The sequence below is a fragment of the Gorilla gorilla genome, chromosome 1, assembly GCF_029281585.2.
Source record: "Gorilla gorilla gorilla isolate KB3781 chromosome 1, NHGRI_mGorGor1-v2.1_pri, whole genome shotgun sequence".
Classification (NCBI taxonomy): domain Eukaryota; kingdom Metazoa; phylum Chordata; class Mammalia; order Primates; family Hominidae; genus Gorilla; species Gorilla gorilla.
In genome coordinates, this window is record NC_073224.2 from 66,475,137 (window position 1) to 66,501,168 (window position 26,032).

At 31.1% G+C, this 26,032-nt stretch overlaps 1 protein-coding gene across 6 annotated transcripts in view; it reads left to right on the forward strand.

Moving 5' to 3' along the window:
• BRINP3 (BMP/retinoic acid inducible neural specific 3) overlaps positions 1-26,032 on the forward strand; it is a 390,799-nt gene that overhangs the window by 190,436 nt on the left and 174,331 nt on the right. For 4 of the 6 annotated variants that reach the window (XM_019028084.3, XM_055378100.2, XM_031005247.3 and 1 more), the window contains exon 3: positions 11,989-12,179. The exons of the other annotated variants lie outside the window; for them this stretch is intronic. In XM_019028084.3, the coding sequence (XP_018883629.1) occupies positions 11,989-12,179 (191 nt within the window). The remainder of the gene's footprint in view (positions 1-11,988; positions 12,180-26,032) is intronic. 6 annotated transcript variants of the gene reach the window in all.

Here is a 26,032-nt window from a genome sequence, read left to right on the forward strand (position 1 = left end):
ATAGTAAATGTTTGTGTACTAATACCACAACACCCAAATATGTAAAGCAAAAATTAATAGATCTCAAGGGAAAGATACACTTCAATGCAATGATAGTAGGGGACTTCAAAACCCCATTTTCAGCAATGTTTAGATTATTCAGGCAGAAAACCAACAAGGAAACATCAAAGTTAAACTATGCTCCAGACCAACTGGATCAAGCTGACATTTCCAGAACATTTCACTCAAACTGCTGCAGAATAAACAATCTTCTCATCAACACATGGAATATCTTCAGGATAGATGATATGTAAAGACACAAAACAATTTCAAGAGATTCAAAAAAATTGAAATCATATCAAGTATCTTTTCTGACCATAATGGACTAAAACTAGAAATCAGTAACAAGAGGAATGATGGAAACTGTACAAATATATGGGAATAAAACAACATGCTATTGAATGACTTATGTATTGATAAAAAATTAAAAAAGAAAAATTTAAAATGTCTTAAAATGCATGAAAAGGAAATCAAAACATAACAATACATATGGAATATAGATAAAGCAGGAATAAGAAGAATATCACAATAAATGCCTAAGACAACAACAACAAAAAGACTTCACATAAAAACTTAATGATGCACCTCAAGAAATGTAGAAAAGTAAAAGCAAACCAATCCCAAAATTAGTAAAAGAAAAGAAATAGTAAAGATTAGAGCAGAAATAAATGAGAGTGAGATTAAAATATTACAAAAGATCAACAAATCAAAAATAATATTTTTAAAAAGATGAACAAACGTTTATCTAGTATACGAAGGAAGAAGACACATATAAGCAAAATCACAGATAAAAAGAAGACATTACAATAAATAACACAAAAATACAAAAGATTGTTAGAAACTACTATGAATTCCTATATGCTAACAAATTGGAAAACCTAGAAAAAATGGATACATTCTTGGAAAAATACAACTTACCTATATTGAATCACGAATTACATGAAAACCTGAATAAACCAATAGTGAGTACAAAGATTAAAGAAGTACCAAAAATTCTCCCATCAAAAATAGACTTTACTGTTCTGTTTATTTATTTATTTAGAGACAGGATCTTGCTCTGCCACCCAGGCTGAAGTGCAGTGGTGCAATCACAGATCAAGTTAGACTAGACTTGCTGGGCTCAAGTGATTCTCCTTTCCCTTCTCAGCCTCTTGTGTAGATAGGACTACAGGCAAATGCCACCAGAGTAAGCTATTTTTTATTTTTTTTGTAGAGAGCAAGCTATGTTGCCCATGCTTCTCTCGAACTCCTGGGCCCAAGCAATCTTCCAGCCTCAGCCTTCCAAAGTTTCAGGATTACAGGCATGAGCCACTGTGCCGAGTTTTCATTTTTTTATTTTATATTTTTTCTTGTCATGTAGAGTGACTCTCCGTAATAAGTTTTACAGTTCATCAGTATTTTAGGTTTGCTGATCACTTCCTTTTCAAGAATACAACATATGGCCATTAACTATAATTGCCATGCTCTACAGTGGACCTCTTGAACTTCTTCCTTCTGTCATTTTGTATCATTTGGCCAGCATTTTCCAAACCCTCCCATGGCTCCGTATCCCCATCCTCTGGTAGCTACCAGTCTACTCTCTGCTTTTATGGGATCAACTTTTTCAGATTTCACATATGAGAAAGGTCAAGTGGAATTTTTCTTTCTATACCTGGCTTATTTCACTTAACATAATGTCCTCTCCTCCAGGTTCATCCATATTGCCACAAATGACAGTATTTCATTCTTTATTATGGCTGATAAGTACTCCATTGTGTACATATAACACCTTTTAAAATCCATTCTTTCACCAATGGACACAGGTTGGGTCTATGTCTTGGCTACTGTGAATTATGCTGCAATAAACATGGAAGTGCAGATATCTCTTCAACATATAAATACGTATATATATCCAGTAGTGGGATTGCCAAATCATATGGTAGTTCTATTTTTATTTTTTGAAAAATCTCCAAACTGTTCTCCACAATGGCTGTTTTAATTTACGTTCTCACCAACTGTGTGCAAGGGTTACCTTTTCTCCACATCCTTGCCAAAGTTTGTTAACTTTTGTCTTTTTAATTGTAACTATTCTAGCAGGAGTGAAGTGATATCTCATTGTGGTTTCAATTTGCATTTCCCTGATGATTAGTGATGTTGAATATTTTTTATTAAAATGATGGCCACTTTTAGATCTTCTTTTGAGAAATATCTATTCAGGTCCTTCTTTCATTTTCAAATCAGAGTATTTTCATTTGTTTTACTTTTTATTATTGATTTATTTTAGCACCTTATATATTTTGGATATGGACCCCTTATTTTCTCCCATTCTGTATATTATTTCCTTTGTTGTTTGGAAGCTTTTAACTTTGTTGTAATCCAATGCATCTATTTATGCATTTGTTGTCTGTGCTTGTGTTCTCTGCACCCTGAGCTCAGAGTTTGGACTATACTATATCACCTATTAAAGTAACTGATTATAAACCTCTTTAATCATTCACTTCCTACAATTCATCTTTTAAGAAATGTGAAATACTCTCAAAGGCCCTTTAAGTCCTTCTACCATGTAGAGGTTTACATTCTCTGTTTCCTGGGTGGCTAGTCAGGACAATAAAAGATTAATCTATACTTGGCTTTTTGCTTCTGTTTGATATATATTAGTATTTCTCACATTCCTCCCCATTTAATGGATAAACTTCTCTCAACCTTGTCTGTTTCTTCTCTTTCCTCTCTCTCTCTATACTCCATATCTTTTTCTGTCTCTCCCATGCACCCTCCATGCTTCCCACACAAATACACACACACACACATGCACACACACACACACACACACTCACAGATATACATTACCAGTAACAGCCACCTTTCAATCAAAGTTGCTATCAATCTGTAAATGAGTTAATGTCATTAGGTTTGAGGTCTCACCCCCTAGATTCAAATTCTTGCTAGGTATACAGGCTTGGAGAATTTATTTCTAACAATCTTCTCTCATTTATCACAAAGAGATAAAAAGAGCACACACCTCAGTGCCATAGTTTAAAATTCGTAGGTTGATCGCTTAGAAACAAGTCTAATTAAATTATCATTTCAATTTCAATAATGAGGTAAAAGTTATCTGGCAGAAAATGTTTAATGAACACTAGTATGAAAGTTGTTTTTGCCTACCAAATGTATAAACTTATTGACTGCTAATCAGTGAAAAATTACATTTTAAAGTTTATAGGAGAAAACTAGTCAAATATATTTATTTCACCCATAAAAGATGAAAACTGAATTTATCTATATCAATGTGCTTCCCCTGCCTTATGGCTGGCATAGATTAGAGAAATTAAAAATCTTCTTATAGCTGAAATATCTGGATTGCTGTTCTCAAAGTGTATTAACCGTAAGATGCTTGGAGTACCACAACTATACATTTTACTGCCCTAGCAGGAAATGATAGCATATTTCTAAACTTCCAAACATATATTTTAGATATCAGTGGGAGTAGGTTTTTACATACGGTTAGTGTTTCTCAGTTTAGAGCAAATAGTTAACTTTTAATTTGCCCTAGTCACATGAACACTCAAAGAGGATAATTGAGAAATATATTCCTCTACTGAGCTTGATTTTCTGTGAACTTTAGTCAGGGTGTATACTAACAAGTAGGAAACCTCATTCTTTTTCATACTTAGGTAGCTATTTCATTTTAGCTCACATGAGAATATTTACTCATTTCATGATTCCGAGTGTATTTAATGAGTGACTACTATGGGTCATTCATTTGAGTCTTAAAAATACAATGGTTATAAGAAAAAATAATTCACATCTACGTGAAACATGAATCAAAGAGTGACACAAGTAAGTTCACAGAAGGAAAAGAAAATTGTGCCACGAGTGCATATAACAAGAGGACCTGAATTAATTGGAGACAGGTATGGTAGAGCAGAAAAGATGGCAGTTCCCACATATTGTTAGTGTCTTTGAAGTTCATATGAAGCAGGTAATATTTAAGAGGTTTATATTATATAAATCCCCAAAAGAAGATGGTAAGACCAAGTGCTTGCTAGATAACAAATTTCAATTTGTAATCCATACAAGACAGTGATATCCACAGAAAGATGAAATTACCAGTTAATATTTTATAAAGTGTTTGTGTATAAAATTGTATTCTAACAATCAAGCCTGATTCATACTGAAAGGTTATAATTTGGGGAATAAAAAATTTATACCTTGTAAACTTAAGTTTATACTTTTTCTGAAAATTTATTTTGTCACAAAGTACCATATTCAGTCTCCCTATCTGATGTATATATGAAAGACATAAAATTAAGAGCATGTTGAAATAAATTATTTGTATATTAAAGCCTATGACCTGCAGCAACACATTTTCATTTGCCTCAACTATGTGGGAAAAATCATCTAACATTTTAAAAGGAATTCCCTTTAAGACATTTTAAGACATATTTCAGGAAAAATATAAATTCTACTGAATTGAGTTATTATTCAAAACTCATCTTTAGTATGAAAAATTTTCTTTAAAAGATGGGCAATTTATATTTATTGTCACTAGAAATGCAGTTATTCTTTAAAAAAATCCTTCATTTTGCCTTCTTCATGTAACTTGAAATGAAGCAATACGTGAAGTTGTAATTTATTGTAATCTCAGATATATAATTGGTTAGTTACCTTCACATAATCCATGGTTTAAAAAAAATCCAATGTTTAATTTAAGGTAGATGTTGTATCATCATAAAGAAATCTCAGTGGAAATATTGCCTAAATGATTGAAGAAATTGTCAGCAAACATTATTTTTTCATTAACAGATATCTATTTCACATTTACCTATCTTTATGAGTATTAAAATTATTAGTCTGTACCTGGAACAACACTGGTGTGGTGCATATTCTTTAAGTGATTTTATTTATAAATTCTTTTGTAAATGTTTACTTATTAATTCCACAAAATCGCATTACCTTAATCAATAATATTTATACATTTTTAAAAATTAACATCCTGGCACAAAAAACCCACTTCACAAATTTACATGTACCAAAAATTACTAAGAAGTAATCCATGTTATCTGTACTACTGCAGTTAAGTTTTACAAATTTTACTTCAAAATGTCTCCTGTATCAGTTTTATTACATCCATGATCATAGATGAGGTGTGTTTACATCACCGAGGTTATGAACTTGCAAAAATTCCGAAAGCTTTACATTTTGTGAATTAAATTGGTGAGTATAGGATTTGAAACTTCAGCTGTTTCACTCCAAATTCCATTTCCTTTTAAAAATTAAAATTCCCTATCTAAAATAATAAAATATATTCACAAATGCAAATATTTATATCTATTAATGAAGATAATTACTTATGTAAGTATAAATGCTAAAAAAAAAACATTCCATGTATCTCTTTTTATCAGAAACAGACTAAATATTTTATTTTATTTTTTTTAGCTCAGATATGTCTATGCCTCTTGACTTGTCTACACTTATCAATAGTTACCTAATCTGTATTGTTATATGAATGTAATTAAGGAGTAATTTTGATAAGTTGATATAATATTTGTGATAGAAATTAAACTATACTTTCAAACTTTAGAAAGCAAAATTTAAGCAAAATTCTTACATATTTTCCTTTATTCAAATGAGAAGATCATTAACAGCATGTTTGTATGTTTTTACAGAAAGCTTTTGCTAACAAGTGTTCAAAATGTGATTTAATTTAAACAAGCATAATCAATTTCTGTATTATCATATATACCTGCATCTGTGTTGTATTTCTCTTAAAGTTTGCATAAAACCCTATTAAGCTATGAAAGTGATTTAAAACTATGTAACATAAAATTAAATTATTTTCAGTAATTTCAAAGCCCTAAAATATAACATATTTTAAAAATCTGAAGTGTGCATAACTAGCCATAAAACAGACCATCCTTTAAAAATTTCTCAATAGCCCCACCTTCATCTTTTTTGTTTCAATGATAGTCATGAGGTTACAGCTACAATTAATTCTTGTTGTTCTACTGAGATGGCAATTTTTTTTGTTGCAGTCATGCCAATTGTCTTCTGTAGTCTACTTTGAGTTTGGCAGCTTTTTCAAAATACAACAGTCATTAATCAGTGCTTGTCGGAAATCCTACATATAAACACTTCACATAAGTTATATTTGTGATTGGACTTTTATCCCCAGTATTTTATTTGAATAGATTCATTCTGCTAAATTTCCAGCATCATCCAAAAATTTTTCCCAAGCTTAAAAAAAAATTAAACCCTACTACTATTAAATTTATTTTAAAAAGTTTGATGTATCAAGGGGCTAAAGGGAGAGTGGACTTTTTTATCTTGCCAATTGCTGAGCATTTAGCTGTTTTATAAACACTAGCTTCAGTGGTACAGGCATCCAGGCCATTTAAAACATTTTCCTTTTACCAGCCAAATGGAAAACAGCGTCACTTGTGAGATGTTGAAGCTATATGGTAAGAATGTTTTTGTTTTTGTTTTTTGAGATGGAGTCTCTCTCTGCGGCCCAGGCTGGGGTACAGTGGCACAATTTTGGCTCACTGCAACCTCCGCCTCCCAGGTCAAGTGATCCTCCTGCCTCAGCCTCCTGAGTAGCTGGGATTACAGGCACACACCACCACAGTTGGCTATTTTTTTCTTCTTTTTTTTTTTAGTAGAGACAGGGTTTCACCATGTTGGCCAGGCTGGTCTCGAACTCCTGACCTGAAGTGATCCGTCTGCCTCAGCCTCCCAAAGTGTTTGGATTACAGGCATGAGCCACTGTGCCCAGCCAGTAAAAAATGCTTTTAAAAGTCAATTTTATATATCACAGTTTCTCAATAAAATTATGGGGAGCCAATATTGACATTCGTGCCATTTCTTAAGATCCATATGATTTTACAGATGTAATTAGAATGTTATCGTTATTCAAGTTTGGCAAGTTAATTTGTGATTTTTGTTTTGAATTTGTTCCAGTAGACATGAATGCTTAGGTAATATACTTATTTTAAGATTCTATTGTGTCTGAAAATTTTAATGGTTATTGATAAAATTACTAGCCAACAAATATAGTAATGCGAAAAGTAATGTAATAATAGCATTTAGGACTTTAGACAACTTCATTTAATGGAAATTAACAGTTAAAGGTAGATCTTTTCAGCTACTGCATCATCTGCTTTTGTCAATATATTTTGGGTTTCTTTTTCATTGGTATTTCATCCAAAATTTCTAATATGAAGAGTGGCAAATTCTGTGTTTTGGGAAAGCCAAACATGTGTGCACTTTTAAAGAAATCATGACAGTTAATATCTTTTAAATATACTGAGTACATTTGTGTATTTGTATATATTTAAATGCTAATAAGAAAGGTTAATGGCAATGTGGCAATTATGTGACCAGCATTTAACTGAAATTTGATGATGCCATTCTTATTTTCTAGCCTTTTTATGAGCTGAGTAGGGATAAAATTATAATAAACATTGTAGAAAAATTAACGTTGTATGGACATACATAGTAGATGATTGCACATCAGAATTTTTAGCAGACAAACATAAAACTCTAATAAGCAAATAGAGGCTCCTTAGAGTATGATCCCCCAAAATATTTTCAAAGTAATGTTCTGGTTAAACTGGTTACAGCCCATATGTGTGTTCTATATAACAGTGGTGTCTTGAAAAGGACTGAGTTACATTAAACTAACGATTGTGTCTATTTAATTGAAAGACTTGCAAACGTTATGATGGGAAGATAGTTACGTTCTGTGAAGGCTCCAAGTAGAATACAACACTTAGTTAGATACAACAATGTTCTTATTTAATATAAACATAAAGCATCTGGATGAAATCCTGAGATGCCTTTAGGTAAAATGTTCTCATTATGGTAATTACATCCAACAGCATGTTTTTAATTCAGCGCTCCATTGCTTTGTTTTTCCAACATTTAATGAATGCATGATCTAGTTGTAACTGAGGTGAATCTTATCGTCAGGAAACAAGGAAAAAAAAACAAACCCTCACCCCTTAGATTCCAATTTATATACAGACATTAGCTCCTTATTACCTTCCTAAGATTTCCCAGCATCAAAAAACTTTACATCAATAATGATATACTAGATTATACTACTAGAAAATAAGCAAATCAAATAATCCCATAATCTTTGCTGGAGGGCAGTGGCATGATCTCCGTTCACTGCCACCTCCGCCTCCTGGGTTCAAGTGATTCTCCCACCTCAGCCTCCCATAATCTTGATGACTTTACATGACAAAATTTACTTTCAGTTCATTCACTTGTTCATCCTGTTAAGCGTTAGGGATATATGTGGACCATAGCAATTCTGATTATAGTTGCTAGTCAATGTCCCGGGCTTATGGACCAGGTTATACATACATGCTCACAATTCATCTGTCAAAGTAAGCCACATGGCCACGGTGACTTAAAATGTCATCAGTAATGTCTTATCTTGTATTCGGGAAAAAGAGACACTGGGAATTTCGATTCATATCTAATGTTTACTACTCACAGTGTGGTTCTCCAGAGATGACTGTCTTTACTTAAAGCGCTCTTATCACCACTTCTTAGGATTATTTTGTTGTTTTATCTCAGTTTCCAGAAAAACTTTATAAAGATTATAACAGTGATCATATTTCACGACAGTACAAACCAAATGTGGAGAGGAAATAAGAGCTGTCTTAGATTTCAATTTGAAATTTATGTTGTCTACACAAACTAACCTTGTTGGAAATACACAATGGTGTAGTATTTTGCTTTATTCTTTTGGATATACACAATGGTGTAGTATTTTGCTTTATTCTTTATATGAAAATACGGGGAGAAAACTAGAAGATTAAGTTTCTTGAAATTAAGAAAATATTTTTCTTTAGTTATTAACAATAACTATAATTATTTAGTTATTTAATTAGTTTTAGTTTGGTAATATCCCCAAAGAGTTTCTTTCTTTTTGTTTTTTGCATGACAGACATAATTGATTAATAGATGGGGTGTCAAAGTGTTTTATCATTTGAAATATTAGAAGATGAAGTGAGACTACAAATTTAACATATTGAGTGAGTAAAAAGCACCTGATAGCTGAAGGAAGCTCTCTGGAAAGTTGTCCAGGAAGCCTTCTTAGGCTATTCAGAGAAAACATATCCAATGTGAGTTGGATTAGATCCATTCATATCAAAGAACAATGACAAATGGGTAGAGGAGTTGGGCTAACTAAGCTACTATACAATTGTATTTTTACACAGAAAAATACTCTAATGTCTTTGAATGACAATTTATTCATTCATATTTTATCTTTGTATGATTATTGAGCCCTCGAGGTCATAGATTTTCTTATGTTCATCTGTATTGCCAGCAACATGGACAATAATATTAGTTGATAATAAAGAGTAAACAATATTTTCTTCGAATAGCTGATTCTACAGTATTATAGAGCCTTATAAATTGATTTCTTAAGGTACACAATTTGTTTTAGTTGTTTTGTAATATGTCTATTGTTCTTATTTAAGAGGACAAAATGAAGGAAGTCATAAATACATCAGGTCAGAATAGATCATGGATTTATATTTGCATATTTACTAATTGTTAAAAAACATAGAATTGCACTTTTCTAGCATGTATTTACTCTCAGTCATGTATCGAAAATCTTTCAGGATTTTAGAAAGCATTTATACAGGATATAAAATATTACCATTGAATCAAACATCTTGGATTTTTTAGTCTAATTATTTCACTTAGATTGTATCTTAATTTACGAATACATTTGAGTTAACAAATTTAGCACTGTAAACCACTGAAAAATACATGTCACAGCTTTAAGGTCAAGTTATGTTACTCTATTGATTAAATTACAAGCATTTTTCAGGAGTTAAAAAATTAAATGTTTGAGCATAAGCCAATAAATTTTGGAATTAATGAGCAACTATTATTTTGATCATGGTATAAAAATAACTTCTTAGAAGTTTTGTATTACTATATATCTTGAGATATATCATCAAATTTAGGACTTAAATATTTGATTTCAAATGATCTTTTGTCAATGTTTAAATTTTTATTTATATATACTATATTTAATATTATATATTTTATATATTATACATATACATACATTATGTACCTACAATTCAGATTTAAGTAAATTTATTATAGAAGTGACAAACATAAAAATTTATTGATATCAACTTAGGTTTGGAAAGATAAAGACATTCTTACTCTATTTTGAGGGAACATTATAATAAATTCAGCCTATAAAAGCCCTATATTTACTGAAAAGATGACACTTTGAAGAGATCTGAAAGACAATATAGCAAATTATATAGATTGGTGGTTTTATTCAAAGTATGGTCACCAGAAGAGCAGCACTAGCATGTCTGTTTAAAATGCAGATTCTAACTCCTATCTAATACCTAATGAGTCAGAATCTCTGTTGTGAAGTTTCCAGGTGATTCTGATAGGTGCTGAAGTTTGAGAACCCTTCGTAGAAAAACACTAATTAAAACTTTAGATGAGCTGATTCTTACAGGAGATAGCAAGAATTTCTCAAAGATGAAAGAATTTCTAATTTATGTTCAGGCCAAAGTCTTCCCTAGATTCAAAAGTGATTCTGATCATATAATTAGTGACAAAAATGGGCTGTTTGACTGTCAAACATGTGCCACAAGTACTAAATATCCATAGTTAGAAACTGTCAGTGTCATGTCCCTTTGTCCTGGAAGTATGTACACTGTTCCTCATTATTCTGCTTCAATCCTTTTCCTGCCTCCTTGCAACAAGCAATTTATTATTATTTTTTCACATATTGCCTAATTGTTGTCTCTGCAGAGTTACCCTCCTTGGCCATGTAATGTAAAATATGGCCACACTTCATATAGTCATATTTCTCATCAAAGTGGTCTGTATGTGTATCTCTCAGTACATATCAGAATTTAAAACTTTTAAAAATTTAATTTTCTGTCTTTATTTTATTTATTCCTAAACATTTCTCCAAAAGGAGAAGGCTACTTGCAGATGGACAGTGTGGGTCTCATCAGTAGATGAATCTCTTATCATGCACTGATCCTGGCACATAGCAAGCATTTTTTTGGAGAAAAATAGAAATAAAGATGGCACATGTGTATAAAGTGTTTAATTAACATTTTATTTGATTATTTTATAAATATGAATTAACACACTTTGAAGTATTAAGCCTAGTGAAGAGTGTTCTTCCCTGTGGGTGATATTTGAGAATTTTATCGGACCACTTCTCAGAAAAAATATCAGATGAAGTTTACTATAATTATTTTCTAATTTATTATAAGATTGATTTTATCTCAATGTAAATGTATACATTCTTTAAAAAATGTATAAATCTTTTATAGACATATCTTTCATTTTTCTAACTTGGCCAAATTCATCCATAAAATCACTTTGCATCTTGAGAAATTGCAATAGCTGAATTTGGGTTTCCAAATATGTTGTAAACCATGATTATTAAAAAAAAAAAAAAGAAGAAAACTGATTTCTCTTTTGTTGTTTTTAAAGTTCTGCGGCTCCTTAATATCCCTGAGGTTTTTTACGTTCTCACTCTAAAGTGAATAGAGAAAGGGAATCATTAGGGTGATGAATATAAATCATTCTTTTTTTCCAATATACCTTAGAAAATGAAAAAAAAATTACCCTTAAGTTGTTTTGTTATTGTTTAGTAACTCTATATTCATATTCTAGTCATAATAAAGTCATTTTTATGAAAATATATTTTCTTGGGGAAAAAAATCTCAGTGGAAGCTGTACACTTTAGGTGGCTTATTTTTCCTTTACATGACTTGGTTTTAGAGTATTCACTCCAGTTAAATAAATTATAAATATTGCTTCTCCTACTCATAGCACACAACCTAGTATTACAAGCAAGAGTCATTGTAATGTACTGACCCCAGCTACCAAGTGAACTCAAATGAAAACATTCAGATAGATTATGCATTTATGAATAAAAATAAATTTGCTTTTCAGGGAGTTTGGCCGCTGGAAAGTAAATAACCTTGCAGTTGAGAGAAGAAATTTCCTTGGCTCTCCTCTGCCTCTTGCCCCTGAATTCTTCCGCAACATAAGACTTTTGGGACGTCGACCTACCCTTCAGCAAATCACAGAAAACCTTATCAAGAAATATGGGACACATTTCTTGCTATCTGCTACTCTGGGAGGTACGGCTCTTTGAACATATTTGTGCCTGTGTGTGCTTGTGCCTAAAACCGTATAAATCACAGAAAAGTGTTAATTAATCAAGATAGCTACAGTATGAATAGTTATAGAACTCATTCATTCATTTACCCAACACATTTTGAGTGATTATTAAATGTCCCACACAGTGTTCACAATTGTGAAGCAGATGAATATTACTAAGTTTCTGCATGAAAGCTATTTACAATCTAATAGCATACAAATATTTGACATAATTATTGCACTCTGTAAGGTGATATGGAAACTTTTATTTAAAATACATGAATAATAAGAAGTCACAGGTGGGGTCATCAATTCTAGTTACAGAGAGAAGGAAAGATTTCTTTGAGTACATGTTAAATAACTACAATTACATTGTTAGCACCATTTTAGTGTTTCTGATTGTAGTTGATACAGATTGTAGCTGGTACGGAAAAAGTGATAAACAAATAATTATGATGCATAATAAGAAAGTAGAAATGAATAAGTGTCACTTTCTTGTATATGTATATGTCAATGTATACATTTGTAAAAATTAAGGAAGCTATTGTGTGATATTGTTAAATACTATTTAGCCTTAAAAATATGGCTTTTTCATAGTGATGTGTGATTCAGCATTTTGAATATACTTAAATGATCTTTTAGGAGATAATGTGTAATAAGCAACATATGACATTTTCCTAAAATTAAAAAATATCCCAGAATTACATATATTTAATTTTGTGTTTGACTTCAAATCATGTACCACAATTGCATTTAGAAATAGATGTTACGTTTTCTTATAATGAAGAACACTGTATAAAATTGAATAGGAAAGCCAGGAAAAGAGTGAATCCCTGCTTTCTTGTCAGTTTCTTAATGGGTTTACCAAAGATAGCCTGACTGATTCGCAGCAATGGTATGGTGTCACAAAAGGCAGCTTGTTCATTTTTTAGCCTTAGAGGATGTCTTGTCTTTCCTTAACCTGCCAGCCCAGTCTTTCAGCAAGTCATGTCAATTTTTTACACCAGAATATACCCCATATCAAACTCTTTCCTCACCTGCTCTCCAGCATCTCTAGACCCAGACATCATCATTTTTTTTTCCTACAATACTCAAATGGTCCCTTCTCCACACAGCTCTTTTAAAATCTTGAATCAGTTCATATTCACTGTTTTAATTGAAACCTAGAACTGGCCACTTAAAATAAAATCTAAGTGTCTCCCTGTGGTTTATAATGCCTTATATCAATGATCTGTGAATGCTAGCTTTAAACTCAGGCCTCTTCTCATTTCTTCCTCATGCTCTATTTTTCAGTCACAGTCACAATGATGTTTGCATTTTTCTACCCAAATGTTATTTTTTCAGGGAGGCCTTTTCCTGACTACTCTTTCATCAATAGTGCCCAGTGAACCCCATTGTTCTCTACTATTTCATGATCAAATTTGCATTTATCACAGTATTTATTATCATGTGAAATTATTTTAATTATTTGGCTATTGGTTTATTATCTGTAGTTCTTGCATATTTTCTTAAAAACAAGGGCCTTAGCTGTATTGGTCACCACTTCATCCCCATGGCTATAATTGCCCTTCATTTACAGTAGGTTCTCATTAACTATTTGTTAAATGCATAAACAAGTAAAACTACACGTTCTTAAGAGATTGAGGTCATCCAAATAACTAGATATATGTAAACATTTATAATATAAACAGAGGATAATTGAGTTATAATTCAGGAATAATTCTGAATGCAAGCAAATCCAGAGAGCCAATTGGGTCAAATTCACAAATAAAGATTCAGAATTGATGAGAATCAGTACCCAAGTAAGAGTAGATAAGGAAGGCATGAACAGGTTGAAAAAGGAGTGGATGCCTGAGCACATTGTGAAAAATAACTCCGGCATGGAATCTCAAGACATTAAAGGTGAAAAATGTAAGGCGGCTAAGGCAGAAGGAAAAGTCTTGCTGTAAATATACACTATTTCTCCATTGCCTTGTTCCACAAATGAATAGTGATAAAATAAGAAGAGAAAGAGATCAGCCATATCCTTGTTGAATCCTGATTCTCCCTCCCTGCCATTTAGGCAACTGTGAGACTTTAAAATCTATTAAGTAATTCCTCTGCATTTTAATTATTTAACAGAAAAGGGGAGAATAACACCTATGTGATGGGACATAGAAAGGTTAGTATAAATGTTGAAAACTGTGCTTAGCACAGTGTGTGGTATAATTTAAGTATGTGATGCATTGAAGTTGTTTTCATTATGTTAGTGTAGATAGCCAAAAATATAAAATATTTTAATAATTGTGAAGATTGATTTTGTGAAAGCTGTGTCTATTTGGCTTAGTAATGTCAATTATTATTAATGCAATAAAATCTGAAAGGTAAAATTTGAGTTATTTCTATAACTCCTCCTCTGAAAAAGTTCAGTGATTTTGAAACACATACTTCATTATTATTGTATAAGTGATTCAAAGCACCTGTAAGTATTTCAGAAGATAAAATATATTTTTCCAGATAAGAAAAGAAGGAAAAGACAGAGGAAAGACAGAAGAGATCAAAAAGCACCAATGGTTCCATAGACATTCTTGTTCCTTAGTTTCAAAATTATGGTGACTTTTAAATTTAATTGTTTTACTATGTTGGTATGGTGGATGCCACATTTTGGCCTTAAGATTCATTTTTGTTTTGCATGTTGTTTTTTTGTATACACCATGTTTCAAAATTTGTAAGATTATTCACTTGAGGCTGATTCTTCCAGTGATGGCAGTATGCTCTCTCTAAATGATTTTACTTCAGTTTTTTGAAAGTTTTGTTCAAGTATTGGCTTAAAGGGGGAAAGAGATGGAATTAACACCCTTACTCACTTTCTAATCTCTGAATATTCCTTGGATTGAGTTTTCATAGTTTTTTGTGCTGGAATTATTTTTCTTCTCAAAATGTTACTTTATTTTCCTGTGGGAATTTTTGTTCATTAAAGTTAATAATTCAGTTAAGATGCATGAAATTATTTAAATAGCTTAAGGATATAAGATATCTGCGATTAAAATGTATACCAGGAATGATTTTGACAATTTTAAAATTATTGCTATTGTACTTACACTAAAATCTTTTTAGTGGCTGTGAGTTTATCATTTAACCTTCACTGTTTTACCTGATTGAACATGAAATTGTATTTCTCCATTTAAAAAAAATGGAGGTTTGTGGCATTTAAATTGAACTAATCCCCCCACTTCTTTCTCTTAATTAATAAAGACCAAGGAAAAACTTATAACACTAGGGTGTAATGTATATAAGCAAACCTTTTTAACAAAAAGCCAGTTGTATTATAACTAGGTGCTTCCTAAGTACCTAAATCTTCAACAAAATTTCAATGTTTTTCAAAACAAGTTGACTATAAAATACTCACTATCAGTTTTACAGTCATAAAAGGAAATACATGAAAAATGGCTTTTTCCCCTAAGAGTTATTTAGTATATCATATTATTGATGTAGACATAAAACTTTGGGCACCATACTTGAAGCCTTTAATGGGATATTTTATGACAGATAAAGCCAGTGATTGAATTATCATTCTATCTATAGAGAAAAATAAATTATAAAAAACATTCTTCAATATATATTATTTTCCCCATTTATTTCATTTTATAGCTACCAGACTGTTTATCGATATAGTAATTCAGTTTGCCTCTATTTTGGATAATGATATCTAAATTCCATCACTGTTTGAATATCTAAAATAAGCTACTGAATTGAAAGAATCAATCTTGAAAAAGACTGCACTTCTGGGATATATTGATTTCTAGCTATGGAATATAATTAATGACCGTTTTTGTAATACATTTATTATAATTCAATATATGACAAATACTAAAATTAAAGTGTATCTGTGTACTGAATATAAAATACAAAATATAAGTGAATATGACAAAAAATAATGACTTTAAAATTGGTGGGCTTTAATTAGGGGGAGAAAGAGAGTTTACTGTAATGCAACAAAACTGTGTTCTGGATCAATTTTAAAAGACAAAAGACTAAGGAACATAGAGACCAAAATATTCATTAAAAATTTATTAAATGTTATAACAAAATATTTATAGAAATTTTAAATGTGCCCTTATCCGCATCTCCTGAATTATATAGAGTTATCCACCCAGTCATAGTAGCCAGGAAACCTGTGGGTTCCTCCGCTAGCACTCTTGTCTCTCTCAGCTCTAAGGCAGTGAGGAGCAGAACAAAGTCTGTGATCTCCTGACAAGCACATCCACAAAAGGAGGAAGAGTAAGAGGTGGAGTTTTCATGGGCAGCCTCTTTCCTACACTACGCCTTTCTGTTAACTCACTGCAGCTCTGTGGGCCATCAGACACATGGTAACAGTGAGGATTGTTTACAAAAAACAATTTCTCATGTAGAGGAATGCAGGGAAAAAGTTTTCTTTTCTGAATATATATATATATATATAAAAAACCAAAATTTATTTCCGGATCAAATAGATAATATAATAAGATTTGTTAATTTAGAAAAACTTTGAAGAATAGTTTTTATTCTAGGCATCATAAAAGCAATTTCAGTTTGACCACTGTTATTGAATGTACAATTTAAAAAGCTATAATTAAATTATTAGCAGAAATAGTTACAATATACTTTTTTCATTTGCAAGTCCTTTTAATTTTTTTTCTGAAAGTATTTCTTAAGATAATGTACCTTTTGATTACTCTGTGGCTAAACTTAAGCATTTTTTAGATATTTAATTTTGTTTCAATACAAAAAAAATTCCCTTCATTGTTGGAATAAAAAATTCATGATCAACGTGCAAAAATAGTATTAACTTCATACAATAGTGATTTAAAACAATGTATGCTACCTCAATTCTCATGTAGTATATATATGTGTGTGTGTGTGTGTGTGTGTGTGTGTGTGTGTGTAAAACTATGCCTCCAATGTAGTTCACTTATCTAAAAAGTTTTACAAAATATTGTGTGTGTGTGTGTGTGTGTGTCTTTTAAAGAAAGTGTAAGTCAGAAGTTAGTAAGATACAATATGGATAAAATATCAATTATAATTTTTTGGGTTATTTGCATTCCCATAAGAATAAGAACTCTGAATATGCTCATTTAATTTCAGAAATAGTCAATTCTCACTTTTCACTATGTGAATTATGTTCTGTATAAAGTATTCAGACAGTTTTTAATTCTTTCTCATATGCCACCTTCTTTCAAAGTTGGTTAACTGCTGTGGTTCTCATTTTCACTTGGTCTGTTAGGAGGAACAAATTTATTTCATTTTAGTTTATAACATAATAAAGTTAATCCACCTAATACACACACATAAATAATTTATTTCTTAAAGAAATATGAATAATTACTTGAGATGCATAGAATTACTTTCTCTCAGAATATATATTGTTTTAAAAGAAAGAAAAATAAATATTTTTGAAGATTCCTATCCTAGGAAAAAATCAAAATAAATGTCATTGAAGGGAGAAAAAGACTGCTGTATTGATATTTATTAAAATTAATCTTAAGATCACTGATATTTCTTAAGATTATATCCGTTTCTCTGCCTCATTCTCTTTCTGTCTCTCTCTCTCTCTCTCTATATATATATATATCATGTTTCACTGGTAAATAAAATAAAATATCTGAAGTTAAAGCAATATTGTTAATCTTTTTTTAATTGTTTACAAGGCAGTTATCTACTAAAGCAATTCTAAAAATCACTTATGTAAATAATAAGAAGAATAAACAAGAGCAAAATGTAATTAAAATTTCTGTGTCAGTTGATCTTAGTAAAGGTGTTCGTGGCAACCAAGGTAAAAGATAAATGTTAAGTTCTAGAACATTGGACATTTTATTATATTTTTTTCTGGTTCTTTTATATAGCACGTTGATAAGGTAGATAAACTACTTGTCTACTTTTTTGACAAATATATACTGAGTTACTTATGACGGTGCAAAACACCCAAGATCTTCCTTAAATGAACACTCAGGTCAATGATAAAGACAGACATTTAACTTGTTAATAAATGTTATTATGGTTTAGAACCTCATTACTTGTGTGTGGTCCATGAATGAAAAGCATCAGCATCAGTTTGGTGCTTGTTAGAAATGCAGAATCTCAAATTCCACCACAGATTAATGAATCAGAATCTACATTTTAACAGGATCTCCAGGTGATTTATATGCACATTAAGTTAAGACAACACTGTTTAAAGTATCTGTATAAATTTAAGGTATAATCAACTGTTCTGAGAAATAATCTTAAAAAAATCATAGCAAGAGTTTGTAACTATACATACCAAAAATGTTTTAGAAAATACTTGTTATATCATTGCAAATAGCTCCAAAATTAGAAGGAACTTAATTGTATTTCACTCAGGGTAGATTCATTGCCACCTAACCTCAGAGCGATTTATTTCCAGTTCCTTTATTTTCATGTCATTGTACTACTATCGAGAGTATCATGGTACTTCAAATTTGCTTAGAAAATTTATAGTCTATTCTTGAGGGTAACTCTTAATAATCATAAGGTCAGTTGCTCTCCTTTGGGATACTTTGCAAAACATATTATGTTTCTTTGTCAAAGTAATATAAGGTTAGCTCTTTCCTCCCCATAATATCTTGCAGATGCCAATTGGTGTTAAGCCAACATGTCTATTTCTTAACTATCCTAATATGTTTGGTTCTGCTTCTTGCCAAAAGCCTATTTCTCTAAGATTGTTTTTTTCTTATGTATATTTATTTCTAAAACACTTTTTTCCCCACAATACCATACTAGTAGATTAGTAGATAGATCTCACCAGGCTGTGTACCTTTAACATGTGGAGCTTAAGAAGGATGATTATCAGCCCTGAGAGCAACATGTAACTGCAAACTCAATATAATTTCAAAAGGGCAGCAATAACAAAAATATTGTAAGGCTTTAGCACAAGTAATAATATGGTTTATCATTGCCAAAAAATGGACCATCTTTTTGAGGCAAAAGGCTACATCAAAAGTAAAACCTACAAACAATTACATTTAAACAATGTTTTCAATGTATATTTCTGTGAGAAGGATTTTCACTCAAATAGCATTTTTTAATAACTACAAATCACTCCAAGGCAAAACAGTCATTCAGAGTAAGATATTCAAATGTAAGGAAGTTGAATGACCAGGAAGACATCTGCCATAAATGCACAGAATTTTTTTTCTGGGCGGAATGTAAACATTATAGGACAATGGACTAACTCAAGGGCAGTGGCAATCGCGAAATAAAATAAAATACATCCAACTCATAAGAGTCAGCCTCATGGTAGTAAAAAAAAGACACAAGTTTTAGTTGATCATAACAATAATTGTTGCTTCTGACCAATATTATATGTTGGTTTCTGTGGGTACCCTGTGATTCTGATCTATGTGTCTTGGGAATGAAGAAGGACTCTTTTGCAACATGCCATCCTCCTGGTAGGGGTAAAAAGCAAGAGAACAGGTGTAATTTTGTGATGTCTGTCCAAACTTGCATTATATCAACATCTGGCTCACTTGTATTTCACTGATCACAGCATTCTCCTTCCTTCTAATATCAGAATAAAGATAATGCATCATGAACTGCTCATAGTTGTTCTCTACAATGGATCATGAAACTATGTATGCATGTTTGCATTTATGATGGTGTTGTAAGTAGTGGCAAAGAACAAAATAATCTACCACATTATCATTGTTGATTTACCTGTAGGATTCTTCGTATCATTGTTTTATCTATTATTTTTAGTCTGTTTCTACCCTCAATAACTATATATATATGAGAATGCCAATTGAGAAAATCCAAGTGAGAAGTAAACAGTATGAAGGTTCTTTAATTTCTATTTCTCATTGACTCAACATAGATGATTTGAAGATCAGAATGGAAAAATACATAATTTTAAGGGCCATATCTTATAAAAAATGTCAAATTCTATGAGCCAGCCATGGTATAACATTAAAATGGTGATTTTTGTTTGTTTGTTTTATTGTCCCGTTTCCCATTTTCTATGAAAGCATCCTTCAATATGTGCTTTTAATGACCATAAACCACCACAAAATTTTAGTTGCACAAGACACAGCTGCATGATTTCTATGTGGAATAATCACATCTTTTTATATCCACAGTCATTAATCCTTTTGCTGCCTAACAGACTCAGAATGTTGAATCATTTTCAAAATCACATTTAGTTTTTACAAAATGTGTGGATGTCCTTTGGAACCCATGTCATGCTTATGAGCTACAGCTGGTTTAAAAAAATGAATAAAAATGACTTTTGAACGCAATCATTTAGTTGATTGAATAACACTATTTCAGTTTTCAAATCTGAACATTGTGTGTCATTCACATAGGTTCTGATGAATTGTTATAATTTAATACTTGTGGAAAAGTTACAGTAAAAATTGAGAATACATTTTCTCAGGTCATAAAAATCTCAAACAACTGTGAAGAAGATAATTACAAAAGTATGATAGTTATGCACAATTGAAAAAAAACAGATCTCTTACAGGAAAGAAATAGGCCTATTCTCCATGTAAATTGAGTGCCCTTCTCAAAATTTCTTAAATATTCAACAATCCATGATTTATAAAAGTTGAAGCTTAGCACAAGGTAACAAGTTTACATCAAATAGTCGTGTGCTCTGTTGTAAGTAAGGGTTTTAAACAGGATATTCATTAAAAGAACTATTATGGTCATTTAAACTACAGATTTAAGTTGCCTTACATGCATATTTACAAGGAAAGCTTTTGCATACATGGATTAAAGTTATACTGTAGAGAAGAACCATGAGCAATTTATTAATGGATTATCTTTATCAGGCTATTAGAAATGATAACCCAATACTATTATTAGTAATCCTATATATTTTGATTATAAAAACCATTAGAAACAATTATGACTAAGTCCTGATTCCTGTGGTAAAATTAAAAAACTATGAAATCCTAGCTTATGAAAATTTAAAACTTCCTCATCAACTGTTAGGTCTTAATAAAAAGGGAAAGAGAGAAAGATAACATTTATTGCACTCATAATATATGTTCCACCAGGTACTGTAGAGGGATTATATTATTTAATCTTCCCAGATAATTGAAAGAAGAATATTTTCTTTGTTTTAGAGATGGGAATGCTAAGTACATATGCAACTTTACCAAAGCCCCACAGTCAACAAGTAGAGAGATGATGTGCTATTACTAGGATTTGCCCTTACATACCTGACTCTAAACCTCATGTTTCATTTGCCTTCATTATGTCATATTGCCTTTAGAATTATTTAATTGAAGCTAAGCCAATTAAAACACAAGCAATATAGAATTAGTAATAAAAGTGTATTATGGTATACACCAATATATTATCATCTGATTTTTCTTGTCTGAAATACATATTCTTCATGACAGAAGTAAGAAGTCATATTAATCTGTAACTTACAAGCAAATGTGGACACTGAAAAATAATTTTTTAAATCTCCTGTAGATAGGAAATGAAATCCCTCTTATTTGTGATGATGATGTTAGACCACCATTTTACTATGTTCATCTTTAATTGCCTCAACATGTATTAGGTTTGTATTATCATCCATGTCCTTACAATAAGGACTATGCTAAAATGGTGATCCCATGCTAAAATGGTGATCCCTACTTCTTGTTACGTGTCACTTTCCAGTTGTATCATAGGACAACCTAACATGTGCGAAGTATTCCTAAATCAAATTGGTTTTAATTCACTGTTTAAAGATGAGCATGTGCTCCAGCTATTTTGGGGGGTGAAGTATGGATCAATTGGAATCCTATTAAGAAGAAATTAATGATGCACCATACTTGCCTGAAAAGCAAAGACATATGTAGAAATGCGGTATTTATCTGAAAAGCATTTATCTGAAAATCAACATAGATAGCAATATGATATTTAAAGAACTGTGGTGGGAGATCTTTACTCTCCGTATATGGTTGCAGGCTATAGGACAGGGTTAAAGAATTTGTAAAAGTAGAAAGGCCAACTTCTCATCACAAATAAGATAAACTAGCTAAATTTACTAGAAACTTCTAGGTATGGAATGAGTTGATTTATGCAGCTCTGAATAATAGTGGTGAGTAAAAGAGAATAATAATATGTTAACAACTTTTGAATTCTTACTAGATTCCAGTGATATTACAAACCCTTTACAGCTATCTATTTCAGCTTACAGCTGCTCTTTGAGAAAATAATTACTATGCTAATGTTCCATAAAAGGAAACTGAGTCCTAAGATGTGTTGTTCAAGATCATTCAGTTACTAAATTGAAACCAGCATTAGAACCCAAATCTGTTTGACAGTAAAACTTGGTACACTTACATCTAAACTAAAACTGATTATACATTTCTGTCTTCCAGGACCTCATAAACCAGTGAAAGAATGCCTTCTATTGGTCTAATTATCTCTTCTGTTCAACAACATATAGATTTTCAATTAATGTTGCAACACCTTCAGTAATAGGAAAATTCACTACCATACAAAGGGAGACTTACTGAAAATGACTCTCTTCACATATTTAAAATGGCTTTCTTGCATCTCCGGGAGGCAAAACTAATGTCCAATTGGTTAATTGGATCAAATGTTTTGAATTTAATATATTACTCAACTGAAGAAAATATTTGATATAATTATTATGTTTTTTAAAAACGTGGAAATCTCTTTCCAAATACAAGAATCTGTATAAAACATTGAATGCATCAAGGTTGAACTTGGATGCTTCTTCAACATTTTAATGCATTTTCCAAGTGTAATCATCTGGGAATAGCCGAATCCTTTAGCGTTTTATTTTAGCCATAGTATTGGTTATGAACTTACCAATTACTTCAGGATATTTTTATTATAAAACAATATATTTTAAACCTGGGCCAGATGTAGAACAGGAGTTATGAATACTCATCCCATTATGATTTTGTCTTCAATGACTTTTCAAAGATACCCAAAGTAGAGATATTTGTACAATGAATACCCATATACTCATATGTAACAACATACTGCATAAAACCATACTACTATGAATATGCTGCTCATGCAGTAGGTATAAGGTTTATTGATTCTTTGTACCTTTATTCGTCTTCAGAATATATTCCAAAAATTGATTTACATTCAAAATAATGTGTTCTTAAGTCACTTATTTTTACAAACATGATATACAATTAGTATCACTGGATTCTGTTTTTATTTTTTAGGGATGGCTTTTAAAATTTGATATAATTTTATTTTTATAAATAAATAATAAATCATTTTAAAAATGTTTCTAGTGCTTAAACAACATGATAAAATATGTTCAGAGGAATCTTTCTTCCAAAAGTGTTCCTTTAAATATCATATTTCTATCTATGTTGATTTTCCTGTTCGTGTAGGTAAATATTCATAAATACTTTTGGTTAATCCTTCCAGTGTTTGATGCTTTTTTCCAAATAAAAAGAAATAAATCCATATATCTTTATACTTGTATCTACCCTTTTCTTACAAAAAACTCTTCGGAAACAATTTTTATCCACTTTATGAGATCTCCGTAGAAATAATCTTTGCTGCCTTCTTCTGGCTGCGCAGTGTTCTACAGTATGGTTGTAACCTGGTTTATTCCTACCGATGGGCATTTATGTTGTTGCCAAATGTCAATAATAAAGCCACAGTGAGACATGTTTTGCATGTTTTAGTCAGTCATCCTTTGAAATACATTCTAAAAAGTAGGATTGTGGAGTAGATTATTGATATCTATTGCCAATGTTCCCTCTATGTAAGTTGTATCATTTTGCAATCCCACCAACAATACATCAGAAGGCCTGTTTATTTCCACTTTTCCAATAGATTTGCCCAAGTTGTCAAAGTATGGATTTTAGCAAATTCTGTCATTGCAAAGTAATATACCAATATACTTTTAATTTGTATTTCTCATGCTATGACTTAGATTGAATATATTTTCAAATCTATGTGGGCTAGTTTTATCTCTTTTTGTCTGAACACTTTTCCTATTTATTCCTGTTTTTCTATCTGATTCTTGTTTTCCTTTTCCTTGATTTCTAGGAGTTCTTGGAATGTTAGAGGAATTAACCATTTGTCCGTTATATAAGTTGTAAATATTCCTTATCAATGCAATTTGTTTTATTTGTGATTTTGTGCTGAGAAAAAATCTGGTTTTACTTGTTCTAATTCATGAATGTTTTATGTCCTTACTGTTGGATTTTTAGTTATGAATTATTTCCTTCCTTTGTATTTTCATGAACTTTCCTCTAGTACTCAAATGGTTTCATTTCATTAAATAATCATGTCTCTAATCTGTTTGGAGTTTATCCTTTGATAGAATCATCTCCCTTGTTTTCCAAATTGCTATTTAGGTGTCACTTAGTAAAAAGTCTATCTTTTCCCAAGGAATTACTATCCCACTCTTATTACATGCAAAATTTCCACATGTACTTGTTATTTTATGGATATTTTTTCCTGTTCTACTTTGTCTGCCTATTCATGTGTCAGCCTGTACTGTTTAATTATACAGATTTTACAATTTGCATTCAGATATGGTAAGATGTTCTCATTCTTGCCTATTCTTTTTAAGTCTTTCTTACTTTTTTCACTTACAATTCATTATTGACATGACTAATTTTCCTACTTCCAGGAAACAAAATATTAAGATAAACTGATATATTTTGATGTTGAATATTTATGCTCAAGAAAAAAATCGATCATGTCATTTAATAAGGTCTATTATGGCAACTTTCAGAAGTGATTTACAAATCTTTTCATGTATGTTTCACATTTTTTGTGCTGTTTAAATGGTGTGATCTAATCCATTATTATTTATACATAGATAATATTGGTGTGTTTCAGTGTATTGAGATAGTAATATTTTTATTATTTGCTTGTACCTTACTAAGTTTTGTTACTGTATATGTGCAGTAGTTTGTCTATTAAATTTTGGACTTTCACCTGCATAATCATATTATCTGCAAAATAAACATAGTTTAAGTGTTTGTTCTGACACTGTGATTCTAATTTGCATTCTCTTCTATGTTTACATTTTAATATATTTATTAGCATGTTGAATAATAGAAGCAACTGTGGGTATGTTTGTCTGGTTCTGATTTTAATAGAGATGCCTCCTGTGTTTCCCCATTAAGAAAGTTGCTGGCTTTTATGCTTAGGATCCTATATTTCACTTCTTTAAAGAAGTATTTACAAGGTGGAGTGGCTCATGGCAGCAATCCCGGCACTTTGGGAGGCTGAGGTGGGAGGATCACTTGAGGCCAGAAGTTTGAGATCAGCCTGGGCAACACAGTGAGACTCCATCTCTATGGAAAAAAACGTTATTATTCATTGATTCCTAATTTATTAATTCTTAGTTAATCATAAATAGTTATAATTATTCATAAATGTATTTTAAGCAATAGATGATAGCAGCGTTTTTGTTTCTGGATGTGTTAATATGGTGAATTATATTAATTATTTCCTACTATTGAGCCAGTTTTGCAGTATTGGAATTATCCTATTGGTCATGAGATACGCATTTTTAATATTTACTGTTGGATATTGTTCATTATTGTTTTAGTCATAATTTTGCTTCAATATTTATTAATTGTAAAATATATTGTATATGATGATTTTTAGATATCTGTGCTAATCTTACACTCAGTTTATAAAAATAGATTTAGAAGTTTTACATTTTCAGTATTATCAATTTTTTTATATTTAAACTCCAGGCAAAAATCCACTGTGAACTATTTGGGTATGTTAATTTTTGGGGGGGTTGTGGGGAAGGTGTTCTGTAACACCTAATCTTATTTGCAATATGTTTTAGAAAATAGTTCTTCCATGTTTTTAAGTAAATGCTCTATTCTCTGTTTTA